The 18468-nt window shown below is 44.7% G+C and overlaps 1 protein-coding gene across 1 annotated transcript; it reads right to left on the bottom strand.

Moving 5' to 3' along the window:
- Positions 1-738: 738 nt before the first annotated feature.
- NKX6-1 (NK6 homeobox 1) lies at positions 739-18079 on the bottom strand. Its single transcript, XM_084860210.1, has 3 exons — positions 17467-18079; positions 14680-14852; positions 739-3132 (listed from the first exon to the last, which is right to left on the bottom strand). Exons 1-3 carry the CDS (start codon positions 18071-18073, stop codon positions 2869-2871), a joined length of 1044 nt encoding a protein of 347 aa, XP_084716336.1. The 5' UTR covers positions 18074-18079; the 3' UTR covers positions 739-2868.
- Between the last annotated feature and the right edge of the window lie 389 nt (positions 18080-18468).

Genomic DNA, 18468 nt, shown 5'->3' on the forward strand with positions numbered 1-18468 from the left:
CCCCCCCCCCAGGTCTGGTTGTAGTCTAAAGTATTTTGGAGGGCTGCCAGACTGGTTCAGAGCAAGTTCACACGCGCGCGTACACACACACACACACACACACACACACAAACCACGCACCCTTATCCTTTGTTAACCAGGAACCACGTTCCCTGGCTGCTTGTTTAGAAGAAGGCCTGGTCTTTTCGCTCGCCATCATCACACACACACTCACAACTTGCTTTTGGAATCAGACGATCAGTGTCCGCCGATTACCACCAGAGGAAAACAAACACCCGCACGTAGCGCAGTTAATTGCGAGCGCCCCGAAGGACAACAGAGCCCCGCTGCGGGTTCAGACGTATTTAGCCCAGCATTTGGATACATACACAGCTATAAACGCAAAGATGTGCTCCTCCAACGAACCCTTCCTCCTTTTCTCTATCTTCCACACTGCTATAAGATTGAATGAGGTTGATCAGAAAAATCAGTTCTGGTGTTTTCTTGATTTTAGCTGTTGTGTTAAAACAAATCAAAACATCCCACTAATTTTTTAAAAAGCAAGTTGGGTTTTTTTGGGGGAGGGGGTTATGGAAGGTTTCTTACTTGTATGTTTATTAGGCTTGGGATTGAACATGTTTCTGGTTCACACACAGGTCTTGTACTTGTAATCAGAGGCGTGCAATTCCCCGACCTTTTATAGCTCTCCTTAGAGGTCTTCTCCCGTTTCTTTTTTTTTTGGGGGGGGGGGAGGGGGGAGTTTGAAACCTGATTAGACAGAAAGTGACCAACAGTATAGGTTTCAATGAGAAATTCTTTGTCTCTTTCATTTCCTACCCTATTCTTGTTTTCCCTCTATCGTTCTCTTTTCCTTCTTTCCTTTTTCTTTCTCAATATTTTTATTACTTTCTCTCTTTTCCCACCTCTGTTTTTTTGGTCTGTCTGTCTTTCTTTTCTTTCTTTTTTCCCATTTTCCATCCTTCATTCTCAGCTTCTTTTCTTCCTTTCCTTTCCTTTCCTAACCCTTTCTTTCACTTTTCTTTCTTTTCTACCTTTGACTTTTTCTTTCTTTCTTTCCTTTCTGCCTCCCCTCCTGTCCCCAATCACTTACTGTCCCCACCCTCAGCCGTTTCCAAACTGAATCACATCCAGCTATTTGCCTGAAATGACCCAAAAGCAAATAAATATGGAAACCACGAAGTTTTCTGTTTCCCAGAGTGTGTCTCCAAAGGGTGCGGGGGAGGATAGGTTCTCGGGAAAAGCAAAGAAACAGCCACTTGTTTTAATACACATTCACGTTGGACTTTTCTTTTAAATGCTTCTATAAAGTGTAGAAAGTAACAAAAAAATAATTGATCGATTTCTGCACGACCAATTTTATTACTTAATCTCGGATGAGATCACATTATCTGTAGCCCCCTTCTTTCCTTCTAGGCAAGAGACGTCTTGTAACTGATTTTAATTGATTTATCTTTTCAAAACAAAGTGCATGGCATTGAACTGGTCTTGCAAAGGGTTTTTTGTTCTCTTTACAAACCGAAACGTCTTCGTATAAATTAATAAAAGGTGAGTAAGATGCTAATACAACGTTATTATTAGCTTTTTAAAAAGAAAGAAAGAAATGTACATATTCGTTATTATACACAAAAACAAAAACCCAACACTACACATTTTCAAATTCAATGACAGCCAGCAACTAAACGAACTGGGGATTTTTGAGCAGAAATAAGTCAGAACAAATCACCATAGCAAATTTAACAATTTTTCTGGGAACCTTTCTTAATTTTTCTTAAATTTCCACTCTCCCAGGCTTTACCCCTGTTTCAACAAATACGTCCACACACCTGAAATAAAATTAAATTAAAATGACTCACTAATAATTAAATAGCCTCACTGGTGTAAGAAACACATACTTTTCTGCTTGGCAAACAGCAAAAATAAAAACAAATGTTAGGTTCATTTTCTAGGACAGAGTTAAAACTGAGAGGGGGAAAAAGGAATCTGTAGACTACAATATGTAGTTTACCTATTCACTTAAAAGTATGTCTAGTTAATTTCAAAGGGACTTAATTTTAAGTTAGTGATGCTGTGGACCAGGGCCACAACTATCCCATTTGAAATTGGAGCCAACTGTGCAAATGTAGATGTGACGCAGAACTCTGCTTCTGCCTGTTGAAGGCTCCCGTGTAAGTCTAAACCTTGCCTACTCTTACACTGACAGAAGAGAATTCCCTGAAAAAGACCACTGATATTTAAACTCATGTTTCTCCTTTTTCTGAGATCAAACTCTGGCACCAATAACCAGCCTAAAAGATATGAGCGGGGTGGGGGTGGGGACCACTAGAAAGAAATTAAGAGCTATCCCAAGAAATCAATCCCGGCACTCGTATGCCACAAATATCCCACTACTGAAACCAAACGGGAAGAATTTTAGAAGCGACCTTTCAGAAGCCACACCAAAAAGAAGAAGAACCAAGAACCAAAGCACTGTACATGTTAAATATTCACAGTCAAGGAAGTCCGCTGGGGGCTCGCTTTTATGTACAAAGAGCCGCCAACTGGTTTCTTTCTGAGTTCAGCCAGCAGGGGAGCAGCGCGCGGGGCTCCCCTCCGCCAAGTGGTCCCGGTCCCCTTTCTGGGGTCTGCAGCGAGGAGGGGGCGAGGAAAGGGGCGCGCTCGGGGCCCCCGCAGGCGTCGGTCGAGCAGCAGCAGCCCAGCAGAAGCGTGCCTCGGGGCCGTCTGGAGCCCGCCCTTCTTCTCTGGGTAGCTAGAAAAATAGATCTGTACATCTGCCTGGGAAGAGCGGCCTCCGCGGGGGGATCGGGGCGGCGTCGCCCTGCTTCGACGGGGCAGGACTGCGCGGGGTTCCCGCTCTGGCGCCCGCCCGGCCTAGGAGGAGCCCTCGTTTTCCGACGTGTGGAACAGGAGGCCGCGGCCGCCGCCGCCGCCGCCCGCCTTGTGCTTCTTGAGCAGCTGCGTGATCTTCTCGTCGTCCGAGTTGGGGTCCAGGGGCTTGTTGTAGTCGTCGGCGTCTTCCTCGTTCTCCGAGGCGCCCTTCAGCCGCTCGGTCTCCGAGTCCTGCTTCTTCTTGGCCGTCGCCATCTCGGCCGCGTGCTTCTTCCGCCACTTGGTCCTCCGGTTCTGGAACCAGACCTGCGGAAAGACAGATGGGGTGGAGTGGAGTGGAGTAGAGTGGAGGGGACGTAATTCCCGCGGCAAGGCCACCTGTGTCACCCGTCTCTACGCGGCATCTTGCGCTTGACTCCGGATTGGTCGATCCGGAGTCATTAATCCGGATTGGTCGATCCGGAGTCATTAAGTCGGATTGAGCAATCCAGGGGCATTAATCCGGATTGATCGATCCGGAGTCATTAAACAGGATTGGTCAGCCCCGCTGGTTCTGAACGAGGAGGGCGCGCCTTGCCGCTGATGCAAATGTAAAAAGTGCGTTTTAGAACATCCTTTGCCCCTTAACCACAACCGTGCAGGAAAGAGGGAAACGTGCACACGGAGGAGCCAGCCCCTTACACACGATCTGGCTCTTTGACTAGCAGCACCACTGGGTTCTGTGCCCACGACTCACTGGAGCAGGATCAGGTTGCAATCCTGTGCTCGGTGACCAGGGAGCGAGCCCCCACTAAACTCAGTGGGGCTTACATCTGAAGGGGATTATCTAGGATTGTGGTGTTTATAGAGTGCCTTCCCCACATCAGTAGTCTTAACCATAGCCAATCCCCACACAAACACACAACGCCTAATTTTAGAAATTACTGAATGGATAACATACAGCTCTCTTTAAGGGGTGTGTGTGTGTGTAATTGTACCTGGAGAGTCTTGGTTTGTGAGTCTTTAAAGAAATTAAAGGTGCAGTCCTATGCATGTTTAGACAGAAAAATGTCCTAAACTCCCAGTATTCCCCAGCTGGAATAGCTGGCTGGGGAATGCTGGGAGTTCTAGGACATTTTTCTGTCTAAACATGCATAAGACTGTGCCCTAAATCAAATAAAATATTACCTCCAGACATAGGTGGCAATGCCATGCTTACCCATTCACCGCCTATACAAGATCACACATGTGATCTGGTTAATTAATCCAGAATATCACTCTTTGATTCCAGGCTAAGAAGAACCACTAGGCACTAGGGTCTGTGAGGGGTGGGCACATGTCCCCTTCCCCTGCAGTCATGCACATGAGAATCCCCATTGTATCTATTAGGATCTGTGGAAAATTTATTTATTTATTTATTTATTGCATTTATATCCCGCCTTTTTTCCTCCAAGGAACTCAAGGCAGCGTACATGATCCTCCTCCTTCCTCCATTTTATCCTCACAACAACAACCCTGTGAGGTAGGCTGGGCTGAGAGTCTGTGACTGGCCCAAAGTCACCCAGTGGGCTTCCATGGCCGAGTGGGGACTAGAACCCGGATCTCCCGACTCCCAGTCCAGCACTCTAGCCACTACACCACACTGGCTCTTCAGTGCACCACTGAATATATAAAATATGAAAATATGCACCACTCCCATCCTGCTACAAGGTCTTAAGTATTTATATGTGTGGTGATGTAGCGTGTGCTCCCCTGGTTTTGTATGTATTGGACGCCGATATATGAATCCCATTGCATCCATAAACTTGCACTGAAAATGTGTCCTTACTGACATATTGTCACTCTGTACACATCATGACTGCCTACAACCAAGTAGTAAAGGAGTGTCAATAAAGATCTGTGCAAAATGGTCCTGCTGCCCCCATCGGTCCCCGGTTCAATCCCCAGCATCTCCAGGTAGGGCAGGAAAAATTCCTGCCTGAAACCCTGCAGCCAATCAGTGCTGACAATACTGGGCTAGATGGACCAATGGTCTAACGCAATATACAGAAGCTTCCTATATTTCTATGCTCTGTTAATTTGACAGTGTACATAGTTCTTTCAAATGCTAGTTTCAATCACACTAACTAACAGCGGCACACAAAGATGGAGAAATCTACTATTTGAACCAGCTTTGTCAAGAAGTTGATCAACCCTTTTAACCCACAAATATTTTTTGTGGGCCAGTGTGATATGGTGTGGTGTAGTAGTGGCTAAGCTGTTGGACTGGGAGCTGGGAGATCTCCACTCAGCCATGGAAGCTCACTTTGGGCCAGTCACAGACTCTCAGCCCAACCTACCTCACAGGGTTGTTGTTGTGAGGCTAAAATGGAGAGGAGGAGGATAATGTAAGCCGCCTTGGGTTCCTTGAGGAGGGAAAAAGGCAGAATATAAATGCAATAAAATAAATAAATATATTTATGATCCAGTCTGCTGCTTGTAGTATATCACTGATGGCTTATGGGGGAAAGTATAGAAACACTCTGTATAATCCAGCCAAAAATCAAAAGCCTTTGAGGCTGCAATTCTATGCACACTTCCCTGGGAGTAAGCCCCATTGAACATAGTGAGACTTGCTTCTGAGTAACATGAATAGGATTGCACTTCAAGTTGTATTGGTTTGAAAGGGAGAAATTATGCATGTGGGAACTCCCATCGCAATCAGTTGGGAACTAAAAGTGCTCAACTTTGGCCAGATCCAGTGAAAGCTGGTGGCTCCAATGTTGTGGGACAGTGAATCTACTCTGGGTTTCAGTCAGAACTCTAATGGAGATATCCAAGGTGCAGATAGCTCCATTGCAGTTCTGACCAGTTCTGAGTGAAACCCAGAGCAGATTCGCCACCAGACTGACATCAGAGCCACCAGCCTCCACAGGCCAGATCTCATCCCCTATTTGCCTTCTAATTTTGGAAACTTTCCCTACCTGGAGACAATCCTCATTTGCCAAACTGAGCAAGCAAGTGAGTGCTTAAAAGGCTGCTTGTACATTCCCGAGCCCAAATTGCAAATGGGGGGTTAAATTGTCTCATTTTTTTTTAGGGCGCAATCTTATGCATGTTTAGACAGAAAAAAGTCATACAACTTCCCGCATCCCTTCAGCCAGCCACACCAGCTGGGGCATGCTGGGAATTATAGGACTTTCTTTCTGTCTAAACATTGTCCCCTTAAGAGTTCAGTAGCTCTGGTTCTTGAATTATCTTGAGTATATGCTCAACTCCAGTTGCCCTCTACCCCACTCTCACGGCCACTACCAAAAATACCATCCTACCTAGATAATTTAACATGGATTAGTTCCCCCTCAGCACAGCACAGCTACCTTGCTAAAATCATAAATGTGTTATGTGTCATGTTTACTATTACAAGCCTGGAACAGAAGAGGAGAGGTTCCTAATTATTCTGGATTACTAAATCAGAAAGAAAAGCCACAATCTCTGCTGAGGTGTGTATGGCTCCAACATTACACATTTTAAAGCTGGTTTTGAAAACATATTTATTTCAGACTTGCTTTTCTTAAATGAGGTCTTCCTAACACTGATGGTTTGAAATGACTGAGCTGTTCTTAAAATGTTTTAGCATTATTATTTAATAATGTATTGGAATTTATACTGCAGTTTTATCACATTCAAATTAACTGGCCTAAGTTTGTTTGTTTTTTAAATTATGCTGCTACCTTGTAATGTGTGGATGGTCTTGTTTCTAATGTATTTTATGTTTTATGATTATGTAAACTCCTTGTAAGGGCTGTGCCATAAAAGGCAGTGTGTGTGTGCATGTGCATTGTTATATATGTGGTGATGTGGGTAAATACTATACAGAGCATAGGCACCAACTATTTCTACTAGACTTGGGCTTCTGATCTGCATCTCAATTAAGCACAGGTACTTGGGTTTTAAGTCTGTTTGGTACACACACACACACACACACACAGAGGGGACCAATAGCCAATCTAATTAAACGGAGGCATTTGGATATACGCCCGTTTACACACCTGGATCTTAAATCCCGTTACTTCAGATTCAGAGACATTGACACTGATAGAATTTACTCCTAAGTAAAGTGCTTGCCATGCTGGTGTTAGCTGCCCCAGAACCCAGCCCACTGGGAAGTCCTCAGTTACTCCTGAGCAGACTTTATTGCAATAAACTGGAGTTGTGGACAGTGGTGCCCTTGCATAGTTCTCAGTAATTTCCATGAGGTTTGTGCAGAAGAACTTCCAGGCAAATTGTTCCCTGGTCCAAATCAGTTTAAACTAGGGAAAGGCTGCAGTCCAGTGAGAGAGCACATACTCTGCATACAGAAGGTTCCAGGTTCAATCCCTGACTTCTCCAGGTAGGTCTGGGAAAGATCTCTTTCTGAAACCCTGGAGACCTGTTGCCAGTCATTGTAATGACAATACTGAGTTAGCTGGGACAATGGTGGGACTCCATATAAGGTAGGGATGGAAGACTCTGCCAACCTTAGTTTGAGACTTATTTTTTAAGTTCCCAGGTTTGCCTTTTATACACATTTTGGCAAGCAATCTTCCTAATATAATGAATTTTAATATTTTAATGAATGGACACATTTTTGTGCGCACTCTCCCCTACTATGTGCTTCTGTATGCATTTTTGGTTGGAGAATTCCACTGCAAAATTTGGAGAAGTGCAAATTTCAGAGGATAATGACTTTTGGTTCATGAAATGGTTTGGAAGAGCAAAATTAGGTAAATTCTCATTAAAATGCTAACTGAACTTATTTCTCCTCCAGCCCTAGTATAAGGCAGCTTTTTCTGTCCTAAACCAAAGTTGCTTTGTTTAGGCCACAATCCTGGCTGGGGAATGCTGGGAGCTGTAGGCCTTTTCTCTGTTGAAACATGCATAGGATTGTGCCCTTATTTGTGTAATCTTTAATAACAAATTCACACCCATTAAAAGTTAGCACTGTTTTGTCCATGGCTATTTATAATATGATTATGACCACTTTTGGTAGGCCCTTTTTCCATTGTTATTGGGGCTTCTTAGAGTGCACCCACTGAAATCAATGGGACAAGTCAGTTATGACTCAAGTCCCATTGATTTTAATGGGCCTTCTCTAAGCAAAACTGAGTCTGGATCCAACTCATTGATTGAAATGTCCTCGTTAATGAAAAAGGTGCTTGCAGTTTAGTCAATCAGATTTTAAAATTTTAAATGAATTATTACTGCACATACAAATATTACCAAAACTTGGGTGGCAGGTATGATCTTAGAAGAAGCATTTCTCCCCTCACCCCCAGCACTGCGCTATTACTCCCAAACAACTGCAGTCAGTTCTTAGGCTAATATAGCAATTGCATGGCTAGTACCATCAGAACAGCTATCCTGCAATTTAAGCTGCCATCCTAAACACTCTTGCAGATCCAGCAAGAGACATTCATGTACAGAAAGAGTCTTCTGTATTCATAGGCAATGCCATGCAAATGCATCTCTCCATGGATAGCCCCATTTATATCAGAGTATTAATCTGGGCCCCACTGAACTGACTGGGGGTCTTTTGATGTGCTTATCGATTCCCATCCAGAGTTACTAGTCTCAAAAACTGAGAAGTAAGTCCCACTGAAATCAAGGGGATATACTTCAAGTCACTGAAGTTCCCACCATACTTTCCATGCTTATTACTGCCTTGAGTGTAACTGACAGTCTATCCATCATATACAGAATCATTTACATCCATAACAATTACTTTTATGCAGTATTTAATCAACTGATTTGACTATTCATATTCATGCAGTGCAATCCCAGCCATTTCTACTTAGAAATAAGTTCCATTGCGTTCATTGGTTCTTACTCCCAGGTAACTGGGTATTAAATTGCAACCCCAGCACAGTTTGCATTAATATTTGAGCATTATTTATTTACCATCAGATGGAGCTTTATTCATGCTACTGTGTACCAAATCCCTTATCAAAACTGCACATGAGTCAGTAATAGTCACATAGTTTAAAATTATTCTTAGTGGTAATAGTAACTATCACCATATGATTGCCATTCATGTTAACATTCACATCAATAATTGCTATCTATTCCATAGGTATCATGGCTGCTACAAAGCTATTGTGACTGCTGCCATAGATATATTGTAACGTTCGCTTACTTAATTTGCTTAGCAATCAAGACAGGAGCATTCATTGTTTGATCAGTGTTTCTTCAAATAATGCAGATCTTTTGTAAGATATAGTTGTTATTATTAAGAAGGTAAATATTATCTGCAATACCAGTATAGCACATAAGTGAAGTTGATGTTTTAGAATGATTTTGTAGTTGGACATAAAATAATTTGAACTCTCATTATAGCAATAATGTTCTTGGATAGTATGGCTGACAGAACAATCCTAAACATGTTTACTCGGGAAAAAAAGTCTCATTTACTCTTACTTGGGAGATTTGCTCCCAAGTAAGCATGAATAGGATGGCAGCCTTAGGCAATGAAGATAATCCCATACCTATTTACCTGAGAGTAAGCTGTAATAAGCTCAATGGGACTTACTTAGGAGTAGACATATATAGGATTTGCACTGTTCACTTTTCACCGTTTATCCCCAACCTCATGCAGGCTAAGGACGGAATCCTGAGCATACTTCTTTAAGCCTAAACCCTATACAGCTCAGTGGGACCTACTTTCGAGTAAACACGCACAGTATATTTGTTTGTTGCAATTATTTATATGTTGCCTTTCAGGATAAAAATTCTGTCAAGGCAACTTTCAAATGATATAAAAGTAATAAAACTGCAATAAGCAATATTAACACTTTAAGGGGGGGTGCATATATGTATCACTGCATTTGCTCAATGCATCCCTTGTAACTTTTCCTTTCCCACTGCCAAGGTTCAGACTGTAAGGTCTCTGGGGCAAGGAACTGTCCTTTTTTTCCCTCCTGTGTAAAGAGTGGTGTATACTGGTAGCATTTATACATTGTCACACAAGAAGCATTAGCATCATCCAGCTGACATTCTAAGGACTTTACAGGGCAACCAGTTTCAACAACTATGGACATTTGCTTAAGTGTCTTCCGTTGAAGTCAGTGGTATTCAAAAGTGTTTAAATGGTACCTAGAAGTGACAGCATGTTCATAGCTTTAGTGACTAAGGAGATTTCCCCCTCCCATAGTAGCATCTTAATTAAAAGGGAGCCTTCACCATGCCTTTGTTTCACTCTTTGGCATATTATCCTTCTATTAAAATAAGGGCTGCCATCCTGCACAAAGTTTATTTAAGGCTGTAATCTTATGCACACTTTCCTGGGAGTCAGCCCCATTGAACTGAATGGGATTGTCTTCTTATCAGACACTGTGTTGTATCCAATAGGTTATATCCCACATTAGCCTAGTTTAAATCTCATTCATTTCAATAGCTCTACTCCAAGTAAGACTAACACTGGATGCAATCCATATACAGAATTGCCCAGCTAACCAGACTGAAGTCAGTGGAAGTTAAAGGAGTCCAAAGGTGTGCAGGATTGCAATCACACACAGATAAATGTTGATCTGTGGACTAAAACAAGCCTTTGCATATGAATGTGTGGACTGCATCATTTTTCTGCTTCCTTATTTTCCGTTGAAATTTAGGTTTTCTGTTATTTTCTTCTTTCTCCTTCAGTATTTACTTTTCTGCTCTCTCCCATCTGTCTTGTTTGATTTGTTTTTCTCCAGATTCAAACAGAGCATATCAAGCTTGACTACATCCTCCCCAATCTCTATCATGAAAATATGTACACTCTTATTTATTTATTTATTTACTGCTGTTCTCATATGTAATTCAAAGTGAAAGCCCACGTAGTTCTTAGGTCTGTAAATCCAAAGGGCCCGATGGTTGGAGAGAAAGTTATAAAAGCAGGCTTGAGCTGGAAAAAAACACCAACCCATGTTGCATTTTTTAATCTACCACAGTTATCTTTCTTAAAATAAATAACTCAATTATATAGCGCTACTGGAGGGGGGGAGTTGGTTTTTTTGTTTTGTTTTTTGTTTTCCTTTTAGATCAAACTGCATCTCTATAATATCTAAACCAAACATCTACGGAAATCGACCTAGCTTCCTTCTGAAATCAGTGGTCCCAATCCAGAGAAAATTAGCTGTGCTTAAAGTGACCATCTTGTCTGGGTTTACTTGGGAGTAAGGCTACCACTTACACACTTTCCACCTGAGGCAGTGCACATTTACACAGAAGGAAGCCCAATTGATTGCAATGCAACTTACTTTCAGGTAAAAGTGCATAAGATAGTAGCCTTACTTGGTTGTAGCAAGTTCCACTGGACGCAGTGGAGCCACCTTTGAAGTAAAAATATAGTAAGATGTCAGTTTTATTTCAATGTTCTATTTTTATTTTTATTTATGTAGTATATGATGTTATACAATTATTATTATTGTATAGGCAACTGTTCCTATTGGGCGGTATATAAACATTGAAAGTAAACTATTAAAAAAGAAAGAAAAAAGCACATCCCACTGAAATCAAAGGAGCACATTCAGTCCAGAAAATTATAAACAGGTTCATTCGAGAACAATTTAGTCCCGCTTAACTCCTGTTGAAATCAATGCTATTTAAACTAGTCATGCTTCTAGCTTTTTCTGGATTGGATGGCTTCATAATCGGGATGGCTATCAATGAACCATGCAATCCTATACAAGATTTCAGTGAGCCTTCTCTAAACATGGCAAAGCCTGGATCCAACCCAATGAGATTTACAGTTCCATCTGCTCAGAAGTAAGTCCCATCGAGCCCAATGGAGTTACTCCAAAGAAAGTGTGCAACCTTAAAAAGGTATTGGTCATCTGATTTATTGACTGAAGAAGAAGAAGAAAAAAACTTCTGTTCCTATATACAAAATTAAGCATATAACAATATGCAATAGCAATTATAATAATTATAATGTACGTCCAAGACTAGAGAGTACTGTTCAGATGTGCAGGTGGGGGTGGGGTGGGGGATTAACATCTGATTCACAACATACCTTCCTCCTCCCCTTCTCAAGCCCACTACAATAAGTGGCTGGGTTTTTTGTTCCTATTATACAAGGCAGCACTAATGTATTCACAGCCTTTCCCACATATTTACAGTGACAAATGACCATCTCTAGATAACTTCGGGAAGAAGAGATCATCTATAAAGGGACACACACACCCTCTGTTAAGATACATTTGTTCCAAAAGACATCTAGAGAATTTCCCCTTTGGAAATGAGAAAGAACAGGTATATATATTCCCACATATCCCGCATTGCTTCCTTTGACAAGATCTGGTTTTCTATTGATATCAACAAATTCGAGGGTAGGAGGGATACTTTCGCAACAAATTTTATCGAGTTTTATCCTTGTGTTGATCCAGCTCTTACACCCCGACAAAGCGTCCCTTCGCTTTAAATTGGTATGGAGGCCTCTGACTTTTACACGTGCAAAAGCAAACAATGCCCAGAGCGACTCAATCCAGCCAGCCAAACTTTGGCACTTGTGTCGTGTATAGCATCTACTCACAAGTAAGCCCCACTGAGTTCAATGGGATTTACTCCCAAGTAAGTATATCAGTGTAGCCACTTTTACAGGGGAATACCATGGAGAACTAGAATTTTAAGTGGGTTTTCTATCGTTGGTGTTTGTGTCAATTTCGTTTGATGACATGTTACTTTCATGCAGATATATCGGGGCCCTGTGTTAACATTTTGCTTTGTGCTGTCCTATGAGTAGATACCAATAAACCAATCTGAATCTGATTGCAGCCTTAGTGTAATCCTTTACATGTCTACTCAGAAGTAAGCTCCATTGTCTTAAATGGGACTTACTCCCAGGTAAATATGTACAGCCTTAAGAGTCAATAGAACTTCCTGTTGGAGTCAATGGAACCTGCCACGAAATCCTAGGCATGTTTACTCAGACGTAAATCCCTACTGAGTTGGATCGGACTGACTTCCAAGTGAGGGTGTTTGGAGTTGCAGCCTTTGATGTGTTTCAGGCAGTACATTAACCTATATACATTTATCTGGGAGTAAGCCCCGTTGAACACACTGGGAAATACATGTGAGTAAATGTCCATAGGATTACCCTGTAAATGGCTGCGTCATTCACCATACTACATAGTGGGGGGGGGGGGGATTTTTAAAGCATCAAACAGCACTTCATACAAGTTTATTCTGGATCCCAGAAGGATGAAGTTAATCACTTATATGTGTGTGAGTCACTCTGATATATATATATATATATATATAGAGAGAGAGAGAGAGAGAGAGAGAGAGAGAGAGAATGAATTTTGAATGCAACCTCAGAATCACCTCTTTTGTTGTTATTAAATCCCAGCATCATGAACCACAACCAAAACACTTAAATCCATTGACATACAAGCTGTCCTTGCTCCTGTAATATATACAATGAAGATTCTTGTGACACCTTAAAGGCTAACACATTTATTATGACTTATGTTTTGGTGGACTGAGAGTCCACTTCATTAGATGCACCAGTCCACAAAAGCTTATGCCACAACGAATGTGTTAGTCGTTAAGGTGCCACAAATTTAATAAATAAGGTGCCACAAGACCCTTAGGGCAGGTTTGTTTTTGTTTTTCCAGCAACAGACAAACCTGCCTCCCATGCCCCGCCCCAAATATACCCTAGAAAATGCAAGCCACACCCCGTTGAAGTCAATGGCAAGACTCCCACTGAATGTAACGCTCCTGGGCTGAACTCAGAATCCTTAAAATGACCACTATGTGGTTGCAGTCATTGATGCTATATTAACAGCAGTGCTAAATTAACTGCTGCATAGTCCACAAGCCATTTGCACTCTAGAGTAGCCCCACCGACTTCCATGGTAACCAGTATACTGCCATGTGTGCTTACACAGAAGTGAGTCCCACTGTCTTCAATGGGCTTACTCCCAGGTAATTGTATATAGGATTCCAGCCAATAAATCACTTATTGAGAGCCCTTGAGGTGTTTGTGCTTTTAAACTCACTCCACAAAATTTCTCCTTACTGACTTCTAGTCTCATTTTAGCTCACCCCACAGGCCCGACTTGAGCACAGTTACTTGGGAAATAAGTGGAACTTACTCACAAGTAAATGTGTTCAAGGTCCGGATGCCAATCTTCTTTTAACAGGCCTTAACTGCATTGTGCATCAGGGTCATTAAACATCTGGTATTAAACCCCCCTTACTCCCCTTCCCCCAAGTCATAAATATATTCACATAAATTTACTCAGGCTTTACGTCCCAAATCATAACACAATCCTGAATGGCATTTTCTGGGAAGGATTAAACATCTTCCGTTCAATCGAAGGTATTTCCAGGTAAGGAGCGAACAAAGATGTTCGGGAGGGCAATAATTTGAGAGGAAAATATTTAGTCTTATTCATTTAAATTGGGGAGGGATAGTCTGAAAATTCAGATAGATGAAATAAAACCTGTGGACCACTTAGTACACTGAATATTGGTGTAACTATAATTGAGAAAAATAGGCATCTCATCATCATCAAAATAGTTGTGCCTTATTACACACACACACACACAATATATATAATATATATATATATTACGTATATAATAATAATAATCTAAAGCCACAGATTAGGAAAGAGCGCAGGACTTTTTTGATACAAAATCTGTGCCAAACTCTCAAATCTTGCACAGGCCATAAAAGCAGCCAATAAAGGCCCAAGTGGACATCGGGGCCAATGTATCCATTTCAAGGTGAAAGTGATTTTGAGGGCACACACTGGATTCCTTTTGTTCATCAATACCTCCTCTCTGCCAGTGGCCTTTTAACCCTCCAACCTGCCCAGGCTGAACAGCGGTGGGGATGGATCCACTCTTATCTGACCTGAGGGCTCTCACCTTGACTTGACTTTCCGTCATCCCCAGCGAGTAAGCCAGCCTCGCTCTCTCCGGCCCAGCTAAGTATTTCGTCTGCTCAAAAGTCTTTTCCAGAGCGAAGATCTGCTGGCCGGAAAATGTTGGTCTTGTATGTTTCCTTTTGCCGTCTTTATCCAGCAAAATTGAGCCCTGATCTAAAGAAAACACCAAGGAAAGGGAGGGAGAAATGCATAGAGATATTTTAAAGGAATGAACATGAAAGCATGTGAACAGCAGTGCAATCCTATGTGTCTACTCAGAAGTAAGCCCTATTGGGTTCTATGGGACTTACTTGCCGGAAAGAGTATTTAGGATTGCAGCCTAGGTATGTCTGTAAAAATAAAAATGTGTGTACATATAGGTTCCTGCTTATATACTCCATGGAGAAAGGAGGAATTTTGCCGATTGGAAATTAATCCAAATGGTGCCATATTTTAAGTAATTCCGACAGTTTTAGACATCCTGTTTAATGTTTTGAGAATCTGGATTTTGCAACAGGTTCAAATAACTCATCTAGGAATGATTAAACTTCCCCTCTTTTTCTTTTGGTTGGCTTTATTGAAGAAAATTATGCAGACTGCATACTATGAAGGAAGGAAGGAAGAAAAGAGATGCATTTTAAGGTTGTTGCCACCTTTGTAAGAACCATGTACATTCCACATTAAGGAATTATATTTTAGGTGAAAAGTCCTTAAAGAGAAAAATATTAAAGGATCAAACGATTAGTCAAAATATTAGAATTATATGGGATAAGCAGGATGTCACAAAATAAACGTTCAGTTAACATGAAACTGTATTTCACTCAAACAAGAGAATCATTCCTCTACAACGATTCCATCCAAAATAAATTCAATATTTTTTTTTTTAAAAAAACAGCCTTTTTTCTCCCTTCTTCAAGGCCGCAACCCCTCTTTTAAAAAAGCAAAAAACCTGCTAGCAGCATTCTTAAGAGTGTCCGTAGCCGTATCTACTCAAGAGTAAGTCCAACTGGTCTCAATTGGATCTACTACTTCCGAGTAGTTCCGCATTCAATGGCAGTTCAAGTTGTTTGACGCAAGAAGAAGGCAGAGCAAGAGCGGAGGGTCAGTATAACAAAATTCTCGTAGCTTCTGTATCCAGCACAGTACTTAAGGACTAGTAAAACTTTTCTTTTTTCTGTTTTGGGGTGTGGGGGGGGGCAGTAGAGGTCTGTGGAATTGATTGCACCTCGTCTTTCAGTTTAAAGGCAACAAGGCGCTGGACTGGAATTTAAGGGAGAAGGAAAGAATCGGGCTACCAGGAGAGGAGAGGTCTTTTACAATAAATCGGATGACAGGAAGAAATAGAAATGTCTAGTTCCTCAGCAGAAGAAGGACTGAGCAATAAACCTACCAGAATCCCCGCGGACAGCAAGGAAGCAACGTATCTTGTCAATTACCACGGCAAAGGCAGACAAAACAACCGCGGGCCAAGAGCAAGAGAGCCTCAAACTCCTACCAGGCCGGGCGGGAGAGCGCCCAAGGCCTCCCTCCTGCGGCACCCGATCCTGTGCATGTTTCCTCGGAAGCACAATTTCTTCCTCCCTAGTCAGAGCGTTTAAAAAAAACTGTGCCCAGATCATTAATGAGGATTCTTCTTTCAGGCTGCAAGGCACTCCACACTCACACAGGAGTAAGTTGCATTGAAATCAGGGGGGCTTACTTCCAAGTAAACCTGTTTAGAACTGCACTGCTAGGGTTTTAAGCTTTACCCCCGTCGTATTTGTGCAGGGGGCATCTCCGCCGTCATTATCTAACTGAAGGGTGATAACTGGATAGAGGTATACGCCCAATGCAATTACATCTGTAGCGGCAATTTAGAGAGCGAGTGTATTTCAAACTCAGGCTACTCCACAGAGTAAATGCCATGGATAAAAATACAGGCACGGTTCCTACTGGTTATTACCCCAAGTTCTTCTGACGAGTGTGTAGCACTCCCAACTTGGGGGGCAAGACTGTATCAAAGAAGCGGGGATCTCCAAGCCAAGCGGGGTGGATCCGAAGTGAAGGGCCAAACGCATGATCTCGCGTTTGGGTCGGATTCCCATGATCAACTACCCTTGGAACCCGTTTCTCCCCGCCCCACCCCGCCCCACCAAACTCTCCAATTCGTGGTGCAGACTGGGAAAGGGGTGGGTTGAGACGAGTTCATGATACAGTATCCCTCGGAGAGACCGGTGGGCTGGTCACTGCAGTGTCCCGTGGAGATGGGCTGGGGCTGGGGCTGGGGCTGGGGGGGACCGAGGCCAGGCGACTGAGGGTTTCCGTGCCCAATGGAGACATCTGGGAATGGCCAAAGAAAAGTGATGTGTGGGGTGGGAGAGGTCACTGGGGGTTTCCGCCCTCTTCAGTGGGCATCTCTTGGGTGCAACCATTGCAAGAGTCGTGATGACAGGGAAGATGAGTTAATGGGGGGGGGGGTTGTCAGCGAACCCTGGAGATAACTGGGGGGTTGAGGGACCAGAATGCAGAGGTAACATCTGGGAAGGAAGGAGCTGGCTGGAGGAGAGGGGCTGAGGGCTCCGAGGGCCGGGCGCGGGTCTGGAAGTTCCGCCGGGGTGTCTCCGCGCCCCAGGGAGCGGAGGCGGCCTAGTGGCGGCGGCTGGGGCCGGAGCATGGGGCTGAAGGGGGGGACTTGCAGGCGGCGAGGGAGGGGTTTGACGGGGCGCGCGGGGCCCGGCAGCCCTGCGGGGCGGGCCGGGCCGGGCCGGGCGAGGCGAGGCGAGGCGAGGCGAGGCGGCGCAGTACTCACGCGGCGCGCAGGCGAGCCGTGCGTCCCTCCAGGGCGGGCTCTGCATGACGCCGGGCCAGAAGATGGGGGTCCGGCCGGGCAGCTCGGCCAGGGGCTTGGGGTAGCGGCCCACGGCGGCCACGGCGCTGGGGCTGAAGTAGAGGCCGGGCGGCGGCGGCGGCGGCGGGCTGAGGCTGCTGAAGCGAGGCAGCCCCGCCAGGAGGCCGGCGGCCGGCGAGGCGGACGTCGAGGAGGCGGCGGCGGCGGCGGCGGGCGGCATGGACGGCCGGCTGAGGATGTCGTTGATGCCGTGCGGGGTGGCGGCCGAGAGCTGCTGCGGGGGGGAGCCCAGCGCCGACAGGGCCCCCGCGCTGTGGGGCCTCAGGCCGGCCGGCGTCGGGGAGCCCAGCGGCGGGGAGGGGGAGGCGGACGCCGAGGACGAGGACGGCGACGACGCCGAGGAGGCCGACCCGCTGGCGGCGGCGGCGGGGGAAGGCGGCGGGTAGGCCGCCGCCGGGTAGAGGGGCGTCTTCATCTCGGCCAGGCTGTGCAAGGCGGCCAGCGGCGGGCTGCCGAGCAGGAAGGCGCTCTGCCGGGGGCTGCCGTCCATTTGCCCCACCGCCAGCATCCCCGGGCCGGACGGCCGGGCCGGGCTCTGAAGGGTGGCGCCGGGATGGTCCCTGCTCTGAAAGGCCCGGGCTCCGAGTCTGGGCAGCCTAACGACAGAAAGTGGGGCTCTCTGGAGGGGTGGGGAACGGAGGTCCCGCCGAAAAAGTGCCCGGCTGCAGACTGCTGAAAAGGGGGGGGGGAGGTGCCCTGAGGCCAGAGGGGAAGAGAGGAAGGGGCCCTGGTTTTGGGGGGTGCCCGGCAAGCGACGAAGCCCAGCTCTGGGTAGGACACCCTGATTTTGGTGTGCAGGGAGAAGCGAACGGAGGGAAGTTTGCAGGCGTGCAGACAATTGGTCCCTGCTCCTAGGGTAGAAGGGAGCGGGGGAATCGGATTTGAGGTCCAGGAGGGGTGCTC

Source organism: Heloderma suspectum, chromosome 5 (genome assembly GCF_057233095.1).
Source record: "Heloderma suspectum isolate Gila_16-S chromosome 5, 16-S_ref, whole genome shotgun sequence".
Classification (NCBI taxonomy): domain Eukaryota; kingdom Metazoa; phylum Chordata; class Lepidosauria; order Squamata; family Helodermatidae; genus Heloderma; species Heloderma suspectum.